At 57.7% G+C, this 16,684-nt stretch overlaps 1 protein-coding gene across 6 annotated transcripts; it reads right to left on the bottom strand.

Annotated features, from left to right (window-relative positions):
• Window positions 1–4,533: 4,533 nt before the first annotated feature.
• Window positions 4,534–15,977, bottom strand: SLC29A1 (solute carrier family 29 member 1 (Augustine blood group)). 6 transcript variants are annotated; one of them, XM_060403656.1, is made up of 15 exons: window positions 15,884–15,977; window positions 11,642–11,751; window positions 10,357–10,439; window positions 9,674–10,233; window positions 8,415–8,496; window positions 8,098–8,300; window positions 7,853–7,992; window positions 7,494–7,628; window positions 7,304–7,401; window positions 7,085–7,163; window positions 6,725–6,822; window positions 6,399–6,507; window positions 6,062–6,147; window positions 5,480–5,679; window positions 4,534–5,160 (listed from the first exon to the last, which is right to left on the bottom strand). In XM_060403656.1, the coding sequence occupies exons 5-15, from the start codon at window positions 8,427–8,429 to the stop codon at window positions 5,049–5,051; spliced, it is 1,275 nt and encodes a 424-aa protein (XP_060259639.1). In that variant the 5' UTR covers window positions 8,430–8,496; window positions 9,674–10,233; window positions 10,357–10,439; window positions 11,642–11,751; window positions 15,884–15,977; the 3' UTR covers window positions 4,534–5,048. The 6 variants fall into 6 exon arrangements, with proteins under 6 accessions (XP_060259639.1, XP_042092911.1, XP_060259637.1 ...); XM_042236977.2 differs by lacking the exon at window positions 9,674–10,233 and having other exon boundaries at window positions 11,626–11,751; XM_060403654.1 differs by lacking the exon at window positions 9,674–10,233.
• Window positions 15,978–16,684: the final 707 nt, after the last annotated feature.

The following is a 16,684-nucleotide window of genomic DNA, read 5'->3' as shown; positions in this document are numbered from 1 at the left end:
GCCAGAAACTGTGGTCTAAGCCATTCAGGAATTGTAAATAGGGCACATCTTTGGTAACTTTCTCTTTAATATTCAATATCAATGTCTGGACTCTGTAAAGGCATAGTTATGTGTGGCCTGGGGGGTGTGGCTGAGTCCTGCCTACCCGCTGTGGTCAGCTCGGCCCCAGAGTGTCTGTCCTCCTCCTGCCATTACACCCACCAGGCAGCCCTTTTTGTCCTGGGCATTGGTCAGTGTTCTGGGTCCGCTCTGACTAAGAAGGGAAAACATAACCCCAAACCGGCTCAGCTCAGAGCAGGTTACAGTCAGGGAAAGGTGCAGGGGGCAGGTGACACCGCAAACAACCCTGACCTGCTTAACCGTGCTGCCTGACACTTGTCCTGCCCCAGGCACAAGGCACCACCTAATGCGCAGGTCTCAACTGCCTGGATTTCTGGGTCATTCACAGGACTCAAGGCTTGCCTGGCCCACCTGCACCAGGCAAGAGACGGGCAGGGCCGTGGTAGGGGGTGAGGAACTCACCAACAGGAGGGGCTGAGGCTACACATCAGGAAGGACCTTGCTGGTTTCTCGCAGGAAGGATGCCATGGGAATTCGGGGTCCTAGGAGGCTTAGAATCCCTGGGATGTCAGAAGATGCCTCTTTGCAATGTTCTGGAGGCAGGGAGGCAGGTGATGGTACCACCCCGTCACGTGAGGCTCTGGGCTCTGGACCTTTTCCCACGCCTTTCACTACCTAAAAACGTGTGTGTGTGTGTGTGTGTGTGTGTGTGTGTGTGTGTGTGTGTGTGTGTGTGTGATGAGGGCTGAGAGACAGACACAGAGATAGAGAAACAGAGACTTAAACTTACCTGGTGCTTTGAAGTTTACAAAATGTTTTCCCATCCGTTAACCTTTCCAGCCTCGGTTTTATGGACGAAAACAGGCATTGGCCATCGTCAGCCCTCCTTAGGATTATTAGACGTTCACAGGAGTCAATATATGTAAAAGCAGCCGCAGATGAGCGTTATTCATTAACTCCGTGGAGTTTCACAACCGGGAGAGGTAGGCTAGGCAAATATTATTACCCCTGCTTTACAGATGAACGACTGTGAGATGGAAAGCGCTTGGCTCAAGGTCACCTGGACTTAAGGGGTAGTCAAGTCTGCCGCCCCCGCCTCCCCCTACAATTGGCAGGGGCCAGATGCGAAGAAGGGCTGCGCGGATGCAGGCCGCGCTCCCGCGAGGGGGCGCGCGCAGCACGGTGACGTCGCTCCCCCAGCCCCCGCCGCGGGGCGGGGCTGAGAAGGACGCGGGCTGCCCTCGTTCGCGTCCCTCCCTGGCGGTTCTCGGCGGTTGCGCGCGAGGCAGGGACTCGAGTGCTCGTTCGCACTTGGCTGGGGGGAAGGAAATGAGGTCTGGTTCTCGAGGCTTTCCGGGTCTGAAGATGCAGGGGAGGTGCCCGAACAGCGTGGTGGCATGAGGCGCGGGTCGCTTAGACGCGGGCAGGGAGCCCGCCAGGCAGAGGTCGTCCTAATGACTCTTGGCACCTCTGTCTCTAGTGCTCGCATCTCCCGCACCCAGGCTCTCCCGCAGACTCGCGTAATTCCCTTAGCAAGTTCGTACACGTCACCCCGTTTAAATAACAAGAATCTGGGCCACAGAGGATGGGTGACTGGTAGTACTTGGCAGGCCCAAGATGGAGTCCTCGTCTCTGAATCTGAACCACGTCCCCAACCCGTACAAAGGTCCAGGGAGGGGGTAGCTGTCCTGAGCAGAAGCCCCTGCTTTTTTGTGGTTCTGCTGACTCATTTAGCATTTGCCCTGCTGTCTGGAGCCAGAACGCCGGCGGGCTCACTGGCAGGGACCACCCGGACCGCCAAGGCTGTGGGGCTCTGATGAGCAGACTCTTCCGAGGGCACCCACGCAGGAAGCCGGTTCAGATGGAGTTGAGCGAGAGGAACCCAGGTGGGACACAGGCTCCTGGTGGGTTGTGGGGAAACGTGGATTCTGCTCGCCTTCACCCTCTCTACCGGCTTGCCCCAGAAACCAGACGGGCCTCCCTGCAAGCCTGGTGTCACTCTTCCCGTGTGTGTCGAGACTTGGGTTTCAGGCAGGGCCTGCCGGCCAGAACCCGGCTGTCTCTTTAAGGTGACTCTGCACTTCTCTGCTCACATCCATTTTGATTCACTATCAAGAGTTTTACATCCTGAGAATAAATTTCCCAGTAATGGGGGGTTGCCTGTCAAGCACCTGCCTCCATCATACTACCCCTCACCCTACTCTTGCCCTCTTCACTCCAAAGACTACAAACAGGTATATTCCAATCCATCAGTTATACCTGATGGTTCACTTCTGTTTTTAAGGATGATGGCTAATTTTGCTGGGGCTTTTTAACTTTTCAAAGATTTGAAGCCCCAACAATTCACCAAATAAGATTAAACAAGAGGGAAGTTTCTGTGGGGCTGTGGCGGCCACCTCAGGGAGTACAGCAGCCTCTGCACAGACCACTGCTTGGGGCAGAAATGTCACACGGAAGGAGATGACCGGCACAAGCCCAGCCTTTGGCCACCTTACAGGAAGCAAAGTGCGGAGAGGAAAGGTGAGGCCCCAGAGGCCTGCCTCTCGCAGGCAGCATTGCCTGCAGAGCGCCCTCTTGTGGTCAGACACCGCCACTGCAGTTGGGCCGGCAGGAGCTGTTTTCTAGCCCCCAGAGCTTTCTAACCACCTTGCTCTCAGGTGAGAACAGTGAGGTCTTTAGTAAAATGAGTGAGATTCACATTTTTTGATAATTGCATTAGAAAAAGTTTTGGGAAAGATATTCTAGTAATCTTCTTCAAACATCAGTTTCACTCAGGGGACTTCCAGTGGCTGACTCCACATTCCCAATGCAGGGGGCCTGAGTTCAATCCCTGGTCAGGGAACTAGATCCCACATGATCAAGCACAGCCAGATAAATAAATAAAATTTTCCTTCAAAGTGAAGAAAGATGTGACTGTAATCTAAAACGTTTGTCCTTCAAGTCACTGCTGGAGTTGAACTGAGTCCTACCACACAGCTGGAGTCTGGCCTGCAAAGACTGAGGGGGAACAAGCAGGGGCAAGGAAGCGAACATTTCTGAGTATCTCTGGGAGCTTAGAGGGAAAACGTAGGATGTGAACCTGAACCTGAAAAGCATGACTGGTAGCTGGAGTAAGATAAGAGCATAAGCCACGGTGTCAAAAGGCACAGAGGGGGAAGGAACTGTGCAAAGTGGCGGCTGCTGGTGGTGGAGGATCAGGAAATGCCTGGCGTGCTCCAGGAGAGACCAGACTGTGACTCAGTGTTCTTTTCAGATTACGCTGCAGCCACGTGTGTGATGGGCTGCAGTAGACCTGGCTGGAGTCCTGAAAGGCCAGGCAAGAGGCAGGAAGGGGCCCAGGGAAGAAGCACAGGGTCCCTGAAGGGCTGTGGTGCTGAGGAGGGAGCCCAGCAGGACTGTCCAGTGTGAGTACCAGGGGTCTGTCGAGAGGGAGCAGAGAAAGGGTGCGGTTTTCTCTCAGCCTTGTGACCAAAGGGCTCTGCAGGGACGAGCGAAGACTCAGGGCACCCCTTGCTTTTGAAACTGATATGAAAGGAACAATTTATTTCCCATCAGCCTCAGATTATGTGTACTGGTTTGACGTGTACCCTGGGGTATATTGTGGACTCCAGTTCCCCATATGATAATACTTAACTCTCCTGTTAGGACTTCAGAGCTAATCAAAGACCCTTAAAAATGTGCCAACATTTTTAAGCCTGAAGCCTTCAATTAAACTGTTAGAAATAAAGCCCTGACGCAAGTGCCATGGGCACGGGGGAGCAGTGGTGGGGGGCGGGTGGTCAGTGTCAGCTCGGCGGCCAGAGCTCTGGTTTCACTTCCTATCAGGAAGAGCTCTTTCTGAGAAGGGGCACTCCGGTGGTGTGGGCCCCTCCACCAAGTCCTCTCACGTTCCTGAGCCACTGCACACCTCTCTAGGCCAGAGTCTGGGAGGAGAAAGGGGCCCAGCTTCATTGAGGACACACAGGCCCCTTGTTCGCCAAGAAGTCTGCCTTGACTTCAGTGTCAGGGCCTGGTGCCAGGCAGGGCAGAACCCTCCGGCTACAGCCTCTTCCTGCTGGTGGGGTGGGGGTGGGAGGTGGAGCTGGCTGCTTTTAGAGAGCTCCCTCCCCAGGCTGTGGGGTGAGGACAGAGTGGAGGGGGCGACTCAAAACAAAAGAAAGATGGCGCACTGTCTCCACCCCCAGGCCTCCAAAAGGAGGAATGAAATGGCAAAAGGAAATAGCCTTTCTCCATCTCAGCCAACAGTCTGGGTGTCCTGGATCCAGGCCTGTCTCTCTTCTGTGGCCCCAGCAGGAGGCACTGTAATGCCTCTGAGACTAAAGAGGACCCACCCCATCCCTAATGCCTTGGACCCAGGCCCAGTGCTGGCCAAGGCCCATCTGGGTCATGCTCATCCCCCCAGACTCAGGCTGCCATCCCTCTAGCCTCTCCAGGGTGTGAACCCATGGCTGGAGGACACAGGGAGCCACGGAGGAAAAAAAAAAAAGTTTATTTAACCAGCCTTTGAAGGCCCCTGGTTTGAGTATAAAAAAAGGCAGTATAATGGCAAATGTACAGTGTTCATGATGGGTAGAACATGGAGAGGTGGGAGGAAGAGGCACATGGGGAGAAGGGGACTGCAGAAATCCCAGATCAGACTTCAGAACAAGCAGTCCTGGCCCCCGGCCACCCTTGGTACAGGCAGACAGACAAGACACACAACTCTCTGAGCCTAGGAACCCCTGCCCGGGCAGGCATTGGTCAGAGCCAAGAGTGGGGGGTCCGCGTGAGCAGAGACTGTGTCCCCTCCCTTGACTCTGACCCTCCAGCCCACAGTGTCCCCATGTTCATCCACAGAGCTCTCTCCTCGGGGCCTGGATGCCGGGCCCAGCACAGGCCATGAGCAAGCAGAAGATGGCTAGACAGGAAAACCTCCAGAGGACCCCTGCCCACCCCCAAAGGGGAAGGCAGGAGCAGGCAGCTGGTGCCATCCTGCCGTCCATCCGCGGTCACACGATTGCCCGGAACAGGAAGGAGAAGACGGCCCCCAGGGCCAGGCCCAGAGACAGAAAGAAGGCCATGATGGCTCCAGCTGTCTCCGCCTCAGCCGGCTTCACTTTCCTAAAGGAGGGAGGGCGAGCCGACCTTAGGACATCCCTGACCCCAGTCCCCTGCCCCACCCAGAGCATCTCATTCTGCTGACCCACTTGTCTTCCTCTCCATCTTGGTGAGGGGGTGTGTACTGAGGCTGTCTCTACCTTTCCCTGGGAGCCCCTCCTCCCCTCCCACTGCCTGGGCCCCGAGGGCCAGTGGGCTCCTCTCTCAGCCTGGAAACCCTGAGCTCCATGATCAGGAGTCTCCCTCTTCCCACTTTCCCTCTGCTGAGGGTCCCCAGCTGGAGCACTAGGCCCTGCCTGAGGCCACCATACTCCCCACTCACTTGGGCCCGAAGCACATGCAGAGACTGGCAAGGTAGCCGTTGGAGAAGGCGAAGGCAGCCATGAAGATGATGAACCAGGCGTCGTGCTCAAAGATCACAGGCAGGTTGCGGCGGGGCTGGACGTTACACAGCAGCAGCAGGGGCACGAAGGCCAGCCGGGCCAGCACCAGGCTCGGGAGCCAGTAGCTGTCCTTCCCAGGCTGCGGGGACCAGGCCACGCCACGGTCAGGCTGGGCCAGGCCCCGGGGCTCCATTCGGAGGCCCTCAGGATCTGAATTGAAACCTCCAAGCCTAGTTACCCTTGTAGGGTACTGATCGGGAGTGGCCATGGTAGATAGACCTTCTGGCCATGTGCTGCAGCATGACCTGGGTGGTGATCACCAGGAGCGTGTGTATGTTTATGTGTGTGTAGTCATTAAACTGTACATCTACAACTTGTACACCGTACTATACAAAGATTATGTCTCAGTTTTTTAAAAAAAGCATGGTCCGCTTTCCACCATACTTTCTTGGTCCCCTCCCTGGGTGTCTCAGTCTGGACTCTCCCATCTCACAGGGGCTTGGTGACCCTCCTTCACTTACCCACATGGTGATGGCTGTGAGGCTCCGGCCCAGCCAGTCAAAGACATTGAAAGTCAAGAAACAGGACACAGGAATGAAGTAGGCCTCTGGAGGACAAAGAGTAGATTAGGAGAGGGTTAGTGGGTCCAAGAAAGGCAGGATCTAGCAACCCTGACTCTCCCTGGGACTTGGGTTTCCCAGCTGTGAAACGGAGAAGGTGCTTCCAGGCCGGGGAAGGGTGAGTGGGCCAGCAGAGCCTGGCTGCGGAGGCAACAGCCCAGGCTCCCCTCGCCCAGGCTCCTAGCCCTGCTCTCAAGCCCCTGTCCTTCCCCATCCTGGGAACCCGTGGTTTCCTCACTCCAGGCGCTGGTGCCCGCAATGCTGGACTCGACCTCAGCTGTCACGGCAGGAAATATCCCAATGGTGATGGTGAAGACGAAGCAGACGGAGAAAGCCGGGACCAAGATCTGGAGGAAAGGGACCCTGGTCTGTGTCTTCGTGGTGGCTGTGCATCATTAAAGAACCAAGATTCCCCAATACACACACAGGCGTGCATACATGCAGGAAAATCCAGCAAAGGGGCCAGTCTCCAGCCAGAAAGGGAGGGGATGGGCATGGGGTGAGAAAGGATCAGAAAAAAAGGGATGGGAGGGGTAGGAGGCAGGATGCCCCAGCCCTACATACACTTTTGAGGATAGTGCGGACAGAGTGGCTTTCCTTGGTGGGCTGAGAGCTGGGGGCCGAGAATCGGGTCTCCTCTTGGCCTGGTTTTGCTTCCTCTCCTGGGGGGTGACAGGTGGTGAGAGGGTCTTCAAGTTGTGGGAGGAACAGAGCAACGGGAAATGACACAATCCCCAAAAGGGCTGGGGTCAGCTGGGGGTGGATACCCCCTTAAACCAGTGCACAGCCCCACCCAGCTTCTCTAGCCCAGCCCTGTTTACTGGTGTTATCCCTCACTACAGGAAGCTCATTCTTGCCCACAGCTCATGCTGCCCCCCTGCTGAGCAGCCATCCTCCACCCCAGCTTCCTCGGGTTCTTCGGACCTTTACTAATGAGGTCCAGCTTGGTCTCCTGCTCCCCGGGCCCTTTGAGCTTGAGCTGCCGGTAATAGCGGTAGAATTCCTATCAAGGGAAGGAAGGTGGATTCAGAAGCAGAATCTCCAGAGCTTCTCCCTCCCACAGGTTTCGTCCCCTTGGTCTGGAGCCCTGGACCCCTTTCTCCCCCCGGCCAAGAACTCCAAACCTGGGGTTCAAGTGCTCACCAGCCGTGGCAGGCCCAGATAACAGATGATGGTCAAAATGATAACTCCACAGGCTGTGATAAAATAGCCAAAGGCACTTTCCGACAGCTTGGAGCCACCTGGGGCAGAGGGTGTCAGCAATCAGAGGCCAGCCCTGTCCCCTCCTCCCCGCAACCACCAGGGTGATAGGCAGACAAACGGCAGGACTTACTGGCAATGGCGCAGATCATGGCCACGGAGGCGAAGAAGCCTGCCAGGCCCTGGCCACTCATGATGGGGGCTGTGTAGCTGGCGGGCAGGAGGCCGGCCAGGCCAAACAGGCTGCCCTGCAGGATGGCGCCGAAAGCTGTGCAACAGGGTGGACAGCAGAAGGGAGAGGGGAGCCGGGTGGGTCGTGGGGCCTTGGCAATTCCTGCTTGACTCCCAGTAAGTCCTGACACTGAGCAGCCCTTTCCTTCCCACTCCTAGCCCTGCTTAGGCTCTGGAATCCTCACCACCCAGGAGGAGGAAAAGATTCCTCTCTGACCAGCCATGGGACTTCTGCCCAGGTCCGCACCCAGCCCCGCTTACAGTTAATGAGCATGATCTTGATCATGGTGATGACGAAGAAGGACAGCTCATGTAGGGGCACCTTCACCAGGATGGCAGTGATCAGGAACACCAACAGGATGGCCACCAGGCTGCCCAGGATCCGCACAGACTGGGGGATCCTGTCAAAGAGGAGGCGGTGGCAGAGATGGGTGGCGAAGCCAGGGGCCCAGCCCAGGGAGGGCAGGAGGCAGCGAGGGGGTCAGGGTGGGGGTCTGGGGGCTCACCTCTGATGCAGGAAGGAGTTGAGGCAGGTGAAGATCAGCAGGGGCACCATGGCACATAAGGTCATGACATTGTTAAAGATGGTGCTGAGATGGGTCCGCTCTGGCGAGGGTGCCAGGGGGCTGGCCGAGGCCTGGATGTCCTTGCTTACTTCAGCAGGGGCCAAGGACATATTCTGGGACATGTCCAGGCGGTTTGTGAAATACTGTGAGGGTTGCAGAGAGGAGTGTTGGCACCTTTTGCGCTGTGCCTGCAAGCACGTATCCAGGCCCTAAATGCCCAGTGGATGAGCCCCTGGGAGCCCATTCCCACATCTCACCTTAGTGGCCGTCATGAAGAAATTCCAGGGCAGCAGCGTCCCCAGACCCAGTACGAAGAAGATAAGCCAGACGGCTTTGTACCTGGGGATGGGAGAGGAAAGTGAGGCCAGGTGACCCACCATCCCACTTTCCTTCCTAAATCAAACCTGGGGCAGCCCCACCCTCTTCCATCTCTCCAGCTGTCCCAGGGCACAGAACATGCAGAAGAGGAGGTGGCCTGGGATGCGGGAAAGGGCACAGATGAGTCCCGAGGGGGAGGGGGACCAGGGACATAGGACCGAAGAGCATGGCCAGAAGGACCTTGGTTCTCAGTCCCAAAGACTCGGGGGACCCTGCAGGCTTGGGAACCGATGTGATCCACACATCCGCAGGTGGTTTTGGAAATCTTGCTAAAGGCTGAGGGGGTGGGTGGGTGAGTGAGAAAACAAAACACAAGTCTTCTACCCCCGCTGGGCAGGCTGGAAGTGATTACACTGTTTGGGCAGGGCCGTGCGGCTTTCCAAAGAGGAATCTGAGGTCAGGAAACTCCCAGACCATTCTGGATCTAGGAGGACAGGGATGCGGGTGTCCTGGGACAGCTGAGAAGCGAGGGAGCTGTTTTTTCCTGGCTCACACAGAACCAGCTTTGTAGGCTACACCACATAGGAGGCCGGGAAGGATGGGCCACGAGACGTCATCTGGGCTCCAGAGTGTAAATAACAGCCTCCCAGCCTGGGTCAGGACACTCACTTGCCCCAAGCCCTACACCTCGGGGCCTGTCTGGGATGGGACAGCTTCTCCCAGGCAGCCCTGTGGTCCCCAAATGTGTCTGCTATACTTTCCCCACTGTCCACACCTGCGGTCTTCACAGAGCTGGCAGGGACAAGCCCAGGGCAATGAGGAGACTGAGCAGGGCCTGGCCCCACAGGGCGGGGGCCTGGGTGGGCATCCCAGGTGGGCAGGTCTGAGTCCTGACAACTGCAGCCCCCTCCCACCTCCCTCCTATAGTCCCCACCCTGAGGAAGAGAGGTAAGGCCTGGATTCAGAGGCCCAAATGAAGGGAGCAACTCCCAGCCAAGGTCCCATAAAATAGAGACCCAGTGTGGGGCCACTGGAGAAGGCAGAGGAGTTCACAGAGGGCTGCCACCAGAATGGGGGTGCTAGGATTGGGGGGCAGGCAGCCTGGGAACGAAGGACACCAGGAAGGATCCAACCAAACAACCTCTAGGGCCTGTACTTACTGTCTCCTTAAATTCCCTCCCATCCAAGTAAACCTCACCTCTGCTTCACAAGTGGGAGGCTGTCCCAGAAAGATAAAGCTAAGTGCCTAAGATCCCACTGCCAGCAGTGACCTTCAGCACAGAAGGCCGGGGTGAGCAGGGGATGCGGCTGTGGGACTGCGATGGAAAGATATTTTGGGCACCAGGCACGGCTTCATCAACTTTCTTGGGGTCTAGACTCCTGGAAGAACTTGAAACCAGCTACGGTCTCTTCACCCAGAACACACACGCATTGCCATAGCTATGGGTCTAACTGGAGGGAAGTCCTAGGCTCCGGAGGTGGGGAAGTGAGAGGGAGGTCAGAGCGAGGACCAGGGCAGGCCAAAGTCATCTGAGGCTGAGGCCAACTCTGTCGGCTGGCCAGCCTGGGAATGAGGGGTGCTGCCAAATGTCTCCCCACGGTGCTGGCCCGAGGAGCCGGAAGCTGCCGAAGAGCAACACTGGGAACTCCAACAGGCCAGGGAGGGGCCGCCACCATCTCACTGAGCCTCCCGGGAGACACCGCTCTCAGCACCCAGCCACGACAAGCAGGGCCCTCTGATGCAAACGTGACTCGTAGCTACCTGGTTGGAAGGCTCATCATCAGTAGCAATCCCAAATTTCAAAGGATACAGCACCCAGCCCCCCTGGAGACCCGCTCCCACTCCCCTAGATCCGCAGCCCAGGTCTCCCTCCCTGGTACCTGTCCTGAGGCTGGTGACTGGTTGTCATGGTGATGGCGTTCTTGGTTATGCCTGGCTGACAGCTTCCTCCCTCCGGTGCTTGCTGGGGGCAGAAGCAGTGTGAGGTCCTGTCGTGGCCTTGCTTCCCTACAGGCCTCTTCAGACACTTGGTGGGTGGGTGAAGAGGGCCAGGCAGACACAGCAGGCAGGCTGTAGGGTCCCGAAGGCCCCGCTCCTGGCCCTGCCTCTCAAGGCTGCTCCTTTTGACCCCCTTGGGCCGGTCCTGCTGAGCCCCACTGCCTGCTCAGACGCTACCTGGCTCCCGGCCTGGCCTGGCCACTGCCTCCGCTATTTTTATCCAGCAGCCGAGGCTGTCTGTGAGCAGGGAAACAGGGGCGGGTGGAGAGCAGGCAAGGAGGAGGAGGAAGTATGGCAGAAAGGGAGGGAAAAAAACAGGCAAAGGCATGAGGGGGGTCATGAGAGGATGAGAGGGGTCAGGGACAGTGACAAGGATAGAAGTGGGGAAAGAGGAGGGAAACAGAAAAGAGATAAGGGGGAAGAGGGAGGGCGGGAGGACGTAAAACAAACAGATCTGCAGCAGCAGCAGCCTCAGGCGTGATGACCAGGCCAGCCAGAGAGGCCGCCCTGCCTCCCACCCAGGGCAGCCTCCCTCCCTGGGGCTCTCTGATCTCTCTGCTCTCCCGAGGAGCCCTTGGGCTCATGGCTAGGGCGGGCTCTGGAGAGCCTGTCCCCCTCTGCAGGCACCCCAGATGCCAGCCTCTCTGTGGGTGGCACCTTAACCATCCTTTCCAGCCAATGCCCAGAGGTTTCCTGGTTCCTGGCCCATTTTCCAGAAAAACACTTTAGGATGTGCATGGGGACACAGCCGCTTCCTTGACCCCTGGGGACATCCCATCTCCCCCCTCCCTCCCTGCCGCTGGGTTCCTCTCTGACTCATTCCCAGGCCCCTGGCTTCTTCCCCTTTCTGAGAGCAAAGTTGGAGGCAAGATGGAGGGATAGGAGCGCAGGCCTGTCCAGTCCCCAGCCTCCCCACTTCGTACCCCTTCCCTGCTCCCTGCTCAGGAGGGGTGGGGGGCGGGGGGCGGGGGGAGTATGGCTCCCTGGCACTAGGAGAAGAACCAGCTTTCCCTTGGATGGCATGGAAAGCCAGGCAGGGGTGGGCGGGCCTGTCCCCCACGTGCCAGCTCTGGTGTGAACTCTGGAGCCAGCTCTGCCGTTCTGGGTGAGGACCAGCTTCCTCGCCCAACTGGATCAGCACCCTCACCCACCTGGGCCAGCACTCACCGGATGCCCAGACTTGCCAGCAGAAGGGTCAGGGCAGAGGGGGCCCAGGCGGTCTGTGGGAGGTGGTCCTAGCTCAGAGGCAGGCGGCAGGTCTTGTCCATGGGCTCCTCCTGAATAAGGGTCCAGAGTGAAAATTGCGGCAGCGGGCGTATCGGGAGAGAACCCCTCAGGTCCTGCCGGGGGACGAAACACCTCCATTCTGAGAAGCCTTCTGAACTAATACAGCCAGGGAGATAAAACCCAGCCCTTATCTCCCACCAGCAGTCTCAGCAGGGGAGCTGAGGGGGTGGGTCAACCCCCAGGTGCAGCCAGCACTCCAGGCCTCAGCCTGAGATGGACAGCCCTCGGGACTCTGAGAAAGGACCTGGACAGGCCTTTCTGCTCCTCCCAAAATTCCTCTCCACCCCTCCCTGCGTCAACTCCAGCCTCTGCGAAGGCCTTCCTCCCCTCCTCCCCCCACGACACCTGGCCGATGATGGCACAGGGAAGGGAGAGGCAGACCCAGACACCCCAGAAGGAGGCAGAGGGCTTCTTTCTCTCTCCCTTCCTTTCCACAAATGTTTCCCTAGGACCCCTGCATGCCAGCCAGGCAATGTTCTAGGCACTTGGGAGAGTGGTGAACAACAGTTTTCACATTTTCTAGAAGGATGGAGGGGGGGGGGTGTCGGTGAGAGGGCTCTACTCTGGGAGGTGGGCAGAGGAGGTGAGAGACTCATGTTTTCTATTAGGTAGAAGGAGGGAAACCCCCAGCTTCTTACTTCAGCCAACCCTGTTCCCTACCCACAGGCAAGATTCCAGGCAGTAAAGAGCAGGTTGAGTTTCAACACAGGTGAAGGCTGGGGTGGCAGACAGAGTATTTCCTCTTTCTCAGGAAAATCTTTTTTAGGCTGAGGAGTACTCCTTTCTGCCCTCTGGCCCTCCTCTTCACTGCCCCCAGCCCCACCCTCACCCCTCATCAGCTACACCCCTGCTCTCTGCTGTCCCCAACCCTAGCCCTGAGCACAACTCAACTCCAGGGGCAGCCCACTCCTCCTGCCCACATCCTGAAGATCAGTCACCCCTTTGGCTTTTGTTTGCCTCGGTCCAATCAGGGATTTGATACCAGTTCAGAACATCTGGTTTCTCTCCAGCCATGCCCTGGCCTGCCCAGATGGGGCCCTGATAGCAGCCACCAAACTGGGCACCTCCCCAGCCCCCTGGCCCCCAACACCTCTCACCCGCGCCAGCTTCTAGAGACATCTCTGTGGTAGCATCAAATTCACCACTTCCATGGATCCCATATGGGGCAGCCACCACCTGCAGATACCTCTCTGGCCCTTGCCTGCCTTCACGACAACCATAAACTCATATAGATTGTCTCCATTGAACAGAGGAGGACAGCTCAAGCTCAGAATGGTTGAATCATTTGCCTAAGGCAACAGAGCTAGTGAACGAGTGAGCTGGAATTCAAAACTCATGTGAAGTTTACTCTAGGCTCCTTCCGGAGAGGGGAGAGAGGTTTAAAGGCAGCTTCCCAGCCAGCCTCATATACTGGGAGGTGGAGTAACTCTACTCCAACTAAGGGGTTAAAAAGTAAGGTGGGGGTCAGGTCATCTCCGGTCTGACTTGTGTCGGGTGTAAGGCGCTCCCCCACCCTATTACACACACATCCTGGCAAAGAGAGCTCACACAGACAGGAAGACAAGGCAAGAGGATCTGGAGGTGACCATGACCGAGAGGAACGGGCAAAGGAGTGGCCCCAACAGGGGTGAGGGGCGGGGGTGGGAGCAGCCTTCATCCGCCACAGCTCTCCCCCTGGGAAGCAAATCTGGGATGTCCTTTTAAGTGAAGCAAAGGTGTTCTCTCTGGGAATAAACGAGGACGCGCCCAGGAAGGGAGGGAGGCCAGGTACACCGGCTCGGCCAATAGGAGGCCGGGTGTTAAAGAGGCAGCGCCTCCACCCTATTCCGCGTGCTCTCCTGGCCATTCCCCGCACCCGGCGCAGTTAACGGTGCGGCCCCTCCCCGGTACCAACAACGAGATTGATCGAGATTAACCTTCAACTCGCCCGCCCCTTGGGGAGGTCAGCTCGGCGACAGGCAGTTTCAGGCCCGGTAGCCAGGTCGTCCCCGCCTGCTGGGGTCCAGGTCCCCGCACAGTAACCCTACGCCCGGGCCCCGGCGCGCCACGTGCCGCGCGGCTCCGCACGGGGGCCGCACCCGGCATCCCCCAGTCCCGGCGGCGCAGCTGCCAGGCCCAGCCCCCCTGCCCGCGTGGCAGCAGGCAAAAGCGGCGCGCATTCCGCCCCGGCGACCCCCGCCCCCCGCCCGTTTCCCGATCCCCTCCCACCTCCCGGGCAGCACCTGCTGGGAAGGAGTCCTCCCGCGTGGAGGTCCGCGCGCTCACCCGGGCAGCTTCCCGCGCCCGCCCGAGCACATTCAAACCCGCCCTCCGCTCGCCCCGCCCCGGCGCGCCCCCGCCCACGTCCGCTCCCCGGCGCTCGCCGCGGCCCCGCCCCCGCCCGCCCCACGCACGCCCGCCCGGAGCTACGAGGGACCCCCGGACCCGAGACCCAGTACCTGCCTGGCCCAAACTTTGTACTATTTCTGTAGACTGGACCTCTGGGGCCCCTGCCCCGCCAAACGCTGCCCCATCACGGAGCACGTAGGGCTGAATGTATCCCTGGTCTCCTCGCTGGGGTTACACAAACTCCTACTCAGCCGTCTCGGGACTCTCCCAGCGACAAACCTGCTGAGGCAGATCCGGAGCCCCCCACCCCCACCACCGCCCGGTCCAAACACAGTCTCAGATGTTCCGTTATGGCTCGCGAGGCTGCCTCCTACATACACCACTCTCACACCGCACCTTTTTCCTTCCCAGCGCCCCCTTCCCTTTTCAGTGCCACTTTCTTCGTTTGGAATTATCCTCTCAGTCCCCATGCCGGGGCATCCCTCTGACCGAATCAGTATGATGTGTGACCAGGGTTTTCCCACCTCTAACACTTACAGATCCGCTCACCCACAACTGTGATTTAGAGAGATAATGTGTGTAGGGGGTGGAGGAGAATGTTGGGGGGGGGAGGGTGGAGGGTGGCAGCTCTACTGTAGCCCTCTCATGATTCACCCTTTCTAAATCCAGAACTTTGGAAAAGCTAAGGCACTGCTGGCAACAGGAAAAGTCTTACATCCTGAGTGAATCCCGTAATCCAGATACTCCAGGAGGGAAGCCTTGCTGAGCCCCACATCCTCCCAATCTGAGAAGAAGGGGATGGGCATGCTGAGGGATGATTGGTCCTTCTTGTACCTGCAAGGAAGGAGGAAGGATTCCCTCCTTTTTGGTTGGTCAGTAAATTTGGGGGAACAGGGGAATCACTGCCCCTGCAGCAGCCCTCAGTACAGAAGGACAATCGAAAGGCCAGAGACACACTGAGGACAGAAAATTCAGTCCAGTCCCACTCCCTTAACCCAATCACCCAAGAGGCCTTTACCCTGGAGAAAGTCATAGACACTAATTAACAATTAGCAGCACTACCATCATAGGGATAAGGGAGAGTCACACCCTCTCTCCAGTGCACAGACTGGGCAAAGGGTAATTTTTCTTCTTAGGACTGATCAGTGGCTTCACCCCAAAATACTCAGAAGAGCTGTTGCCAGCCTGCTGGCTCAGGGACCCACAGAGACATGACACACGATCATCCCCTGGCCTTAACCAGCAGAGGGCAGGAAGAGGGGTATGAGTAGTGTTTTTCTAGGCACTGCCTCACAGCTTGAGGGCAGCTTCATGTCTGGGTCACCCCCACCCCATTCCTACCCTGTGTTTGTCCAGCCTCTCTCTACCTCTCCAGGCCCTTCTCTCCCCTTTTTCTTGGCCCCTGTCTCTCTCCGCATCCTCATTTCCCGTCTCTGAGCCTGTGGGGGTGGCAGGCTTTAGTGGCCAAATGGATCCGGCATGCATGGCCAGGCTGGCGGCCAGTGGCTGCAGTTGTGTGCAAAGGGGGCTGTAAATGGAAAGAGATTGGGAGGAAGTGGTGAGGGTCCCAGACCAGACAGGGGAAGGCTGGTTCCCCTCCCCACCCCCGCTGAAGTCTAGCCTGCTAGTAGATGGCAACAGGCAGGGCTGTTATTGCTGGACAGAAGCCTGTCTGGCATTCTCCTTGCCTGGGCCCCCAGCCAGCACCCACACCCCTCCAGCACCGCCTCTCTACGCAGGGATGGTTGCTGAGGGCCAGGGCCCTCTGCTGGCCAGCCTCGGAGCCCAACTCACAGTGGCCTGTGCCCACCAGGCCAGTGCTTGTCATTCGCTGCCCAATCTTTTGGCTCCCTCAGGTCCCAGGTACAGGAGTAGGGTGTGAAGCACTGATCTAGCTGCACACCCACCACCACCTGATCCACCACCTCCGTGAGGCTGTGACCTGTGACTCCCTCCTCCCCCTTCCAGGCCCCAAGGGTGCCTCATCACCTCACACACACAGTCCTATCTTTTCCTAGCCCTGCCTCCATCTGGGTTTGCTGTGTGTTTGCTTGGCTCTGCAGTTTGTCACCAATGTGTCTCATGACTGTGTGTTCTCGGTTGTGTTTGTGACTCTATCTCCATGGCCTCGTGGCAGGGCTGGGGCCAGACAGAGGCCAAAGAGGCAACTTGCCTGAGGTGCAGTATTTAAGGGGGAGCCCAAATATTCCAGAATCCGGATAAATAATGTTTTAATACAATATTTTAAAAAAATCAAAGTGAATGCAAGAAACAAAAATCCACGACGAACAAAATATCAGCTAAGATGAAGACAGAATCCAGCCCTCTCAGTCAGAAACCTCAAGTCCCTCACCTTCCTTATTGGGTGTGTAAGGGGGTCAGGGTTCAAGAAGACTGGACTTGGTTTTCCAGCTTCATGTCTCAGACATCTGCCTCATCCTTTGCTCCGAGGTCTCTGACCCTGGATACATCTGCAAGTGATTAGGGGAGGGCAGTCATCTCACCACGGCCTCCAAAGTCCGGGGAACTGACCTCCGCCAGAAACCGCAGATGCAAACTCCGTTGATTTCCACCACCCCACGATAGCCCTGCCCA

The sequence above is a fragment of the Ovis aries genome, chromosome 20, assembly GCF_016772045.2.
Source record: "Ovis aries strain OAR_USU_Benz2616 breed Rambouillet chromosome 20, ARS-UI_Ramb_v3.0, whole genome shotgun sequence".
NCBI lineage: Eukaryota > Metazoa > Chordata > Mammalia > Artiodactyla > Bovidae > Ovis > Ovis aries.
The sequence above is the reverse complement of the archived record's forward strand: the minus strand, read 5'-3'. Positions and strand labels throughout refer to the sequence as shown.

Excerpts from the sequence above, each read along its gene's own strand:
- SLC29A1 (XM_060403652.1), bottom strand. The coding sequence starts at position 12,880 with ATGTCTCTAGAAGCTGGCGCGG. Across the intron at positions 11,752-12,858 it reads GTCTCTAGAAGCTGGCGCGG|GAGGAGCCCATGGACAAGAC; the intron begins GTGAGAGGTGTT and ends ACCCTTATTCAG. Across the intron at positions 8,497-10,356 it reads AGTCACCAGCCTCAGGACAG|GTACAAAGCCGTCTGGCTTA; the intron begins GTACCAGGGAGG and ends TCCCATCCCCAG.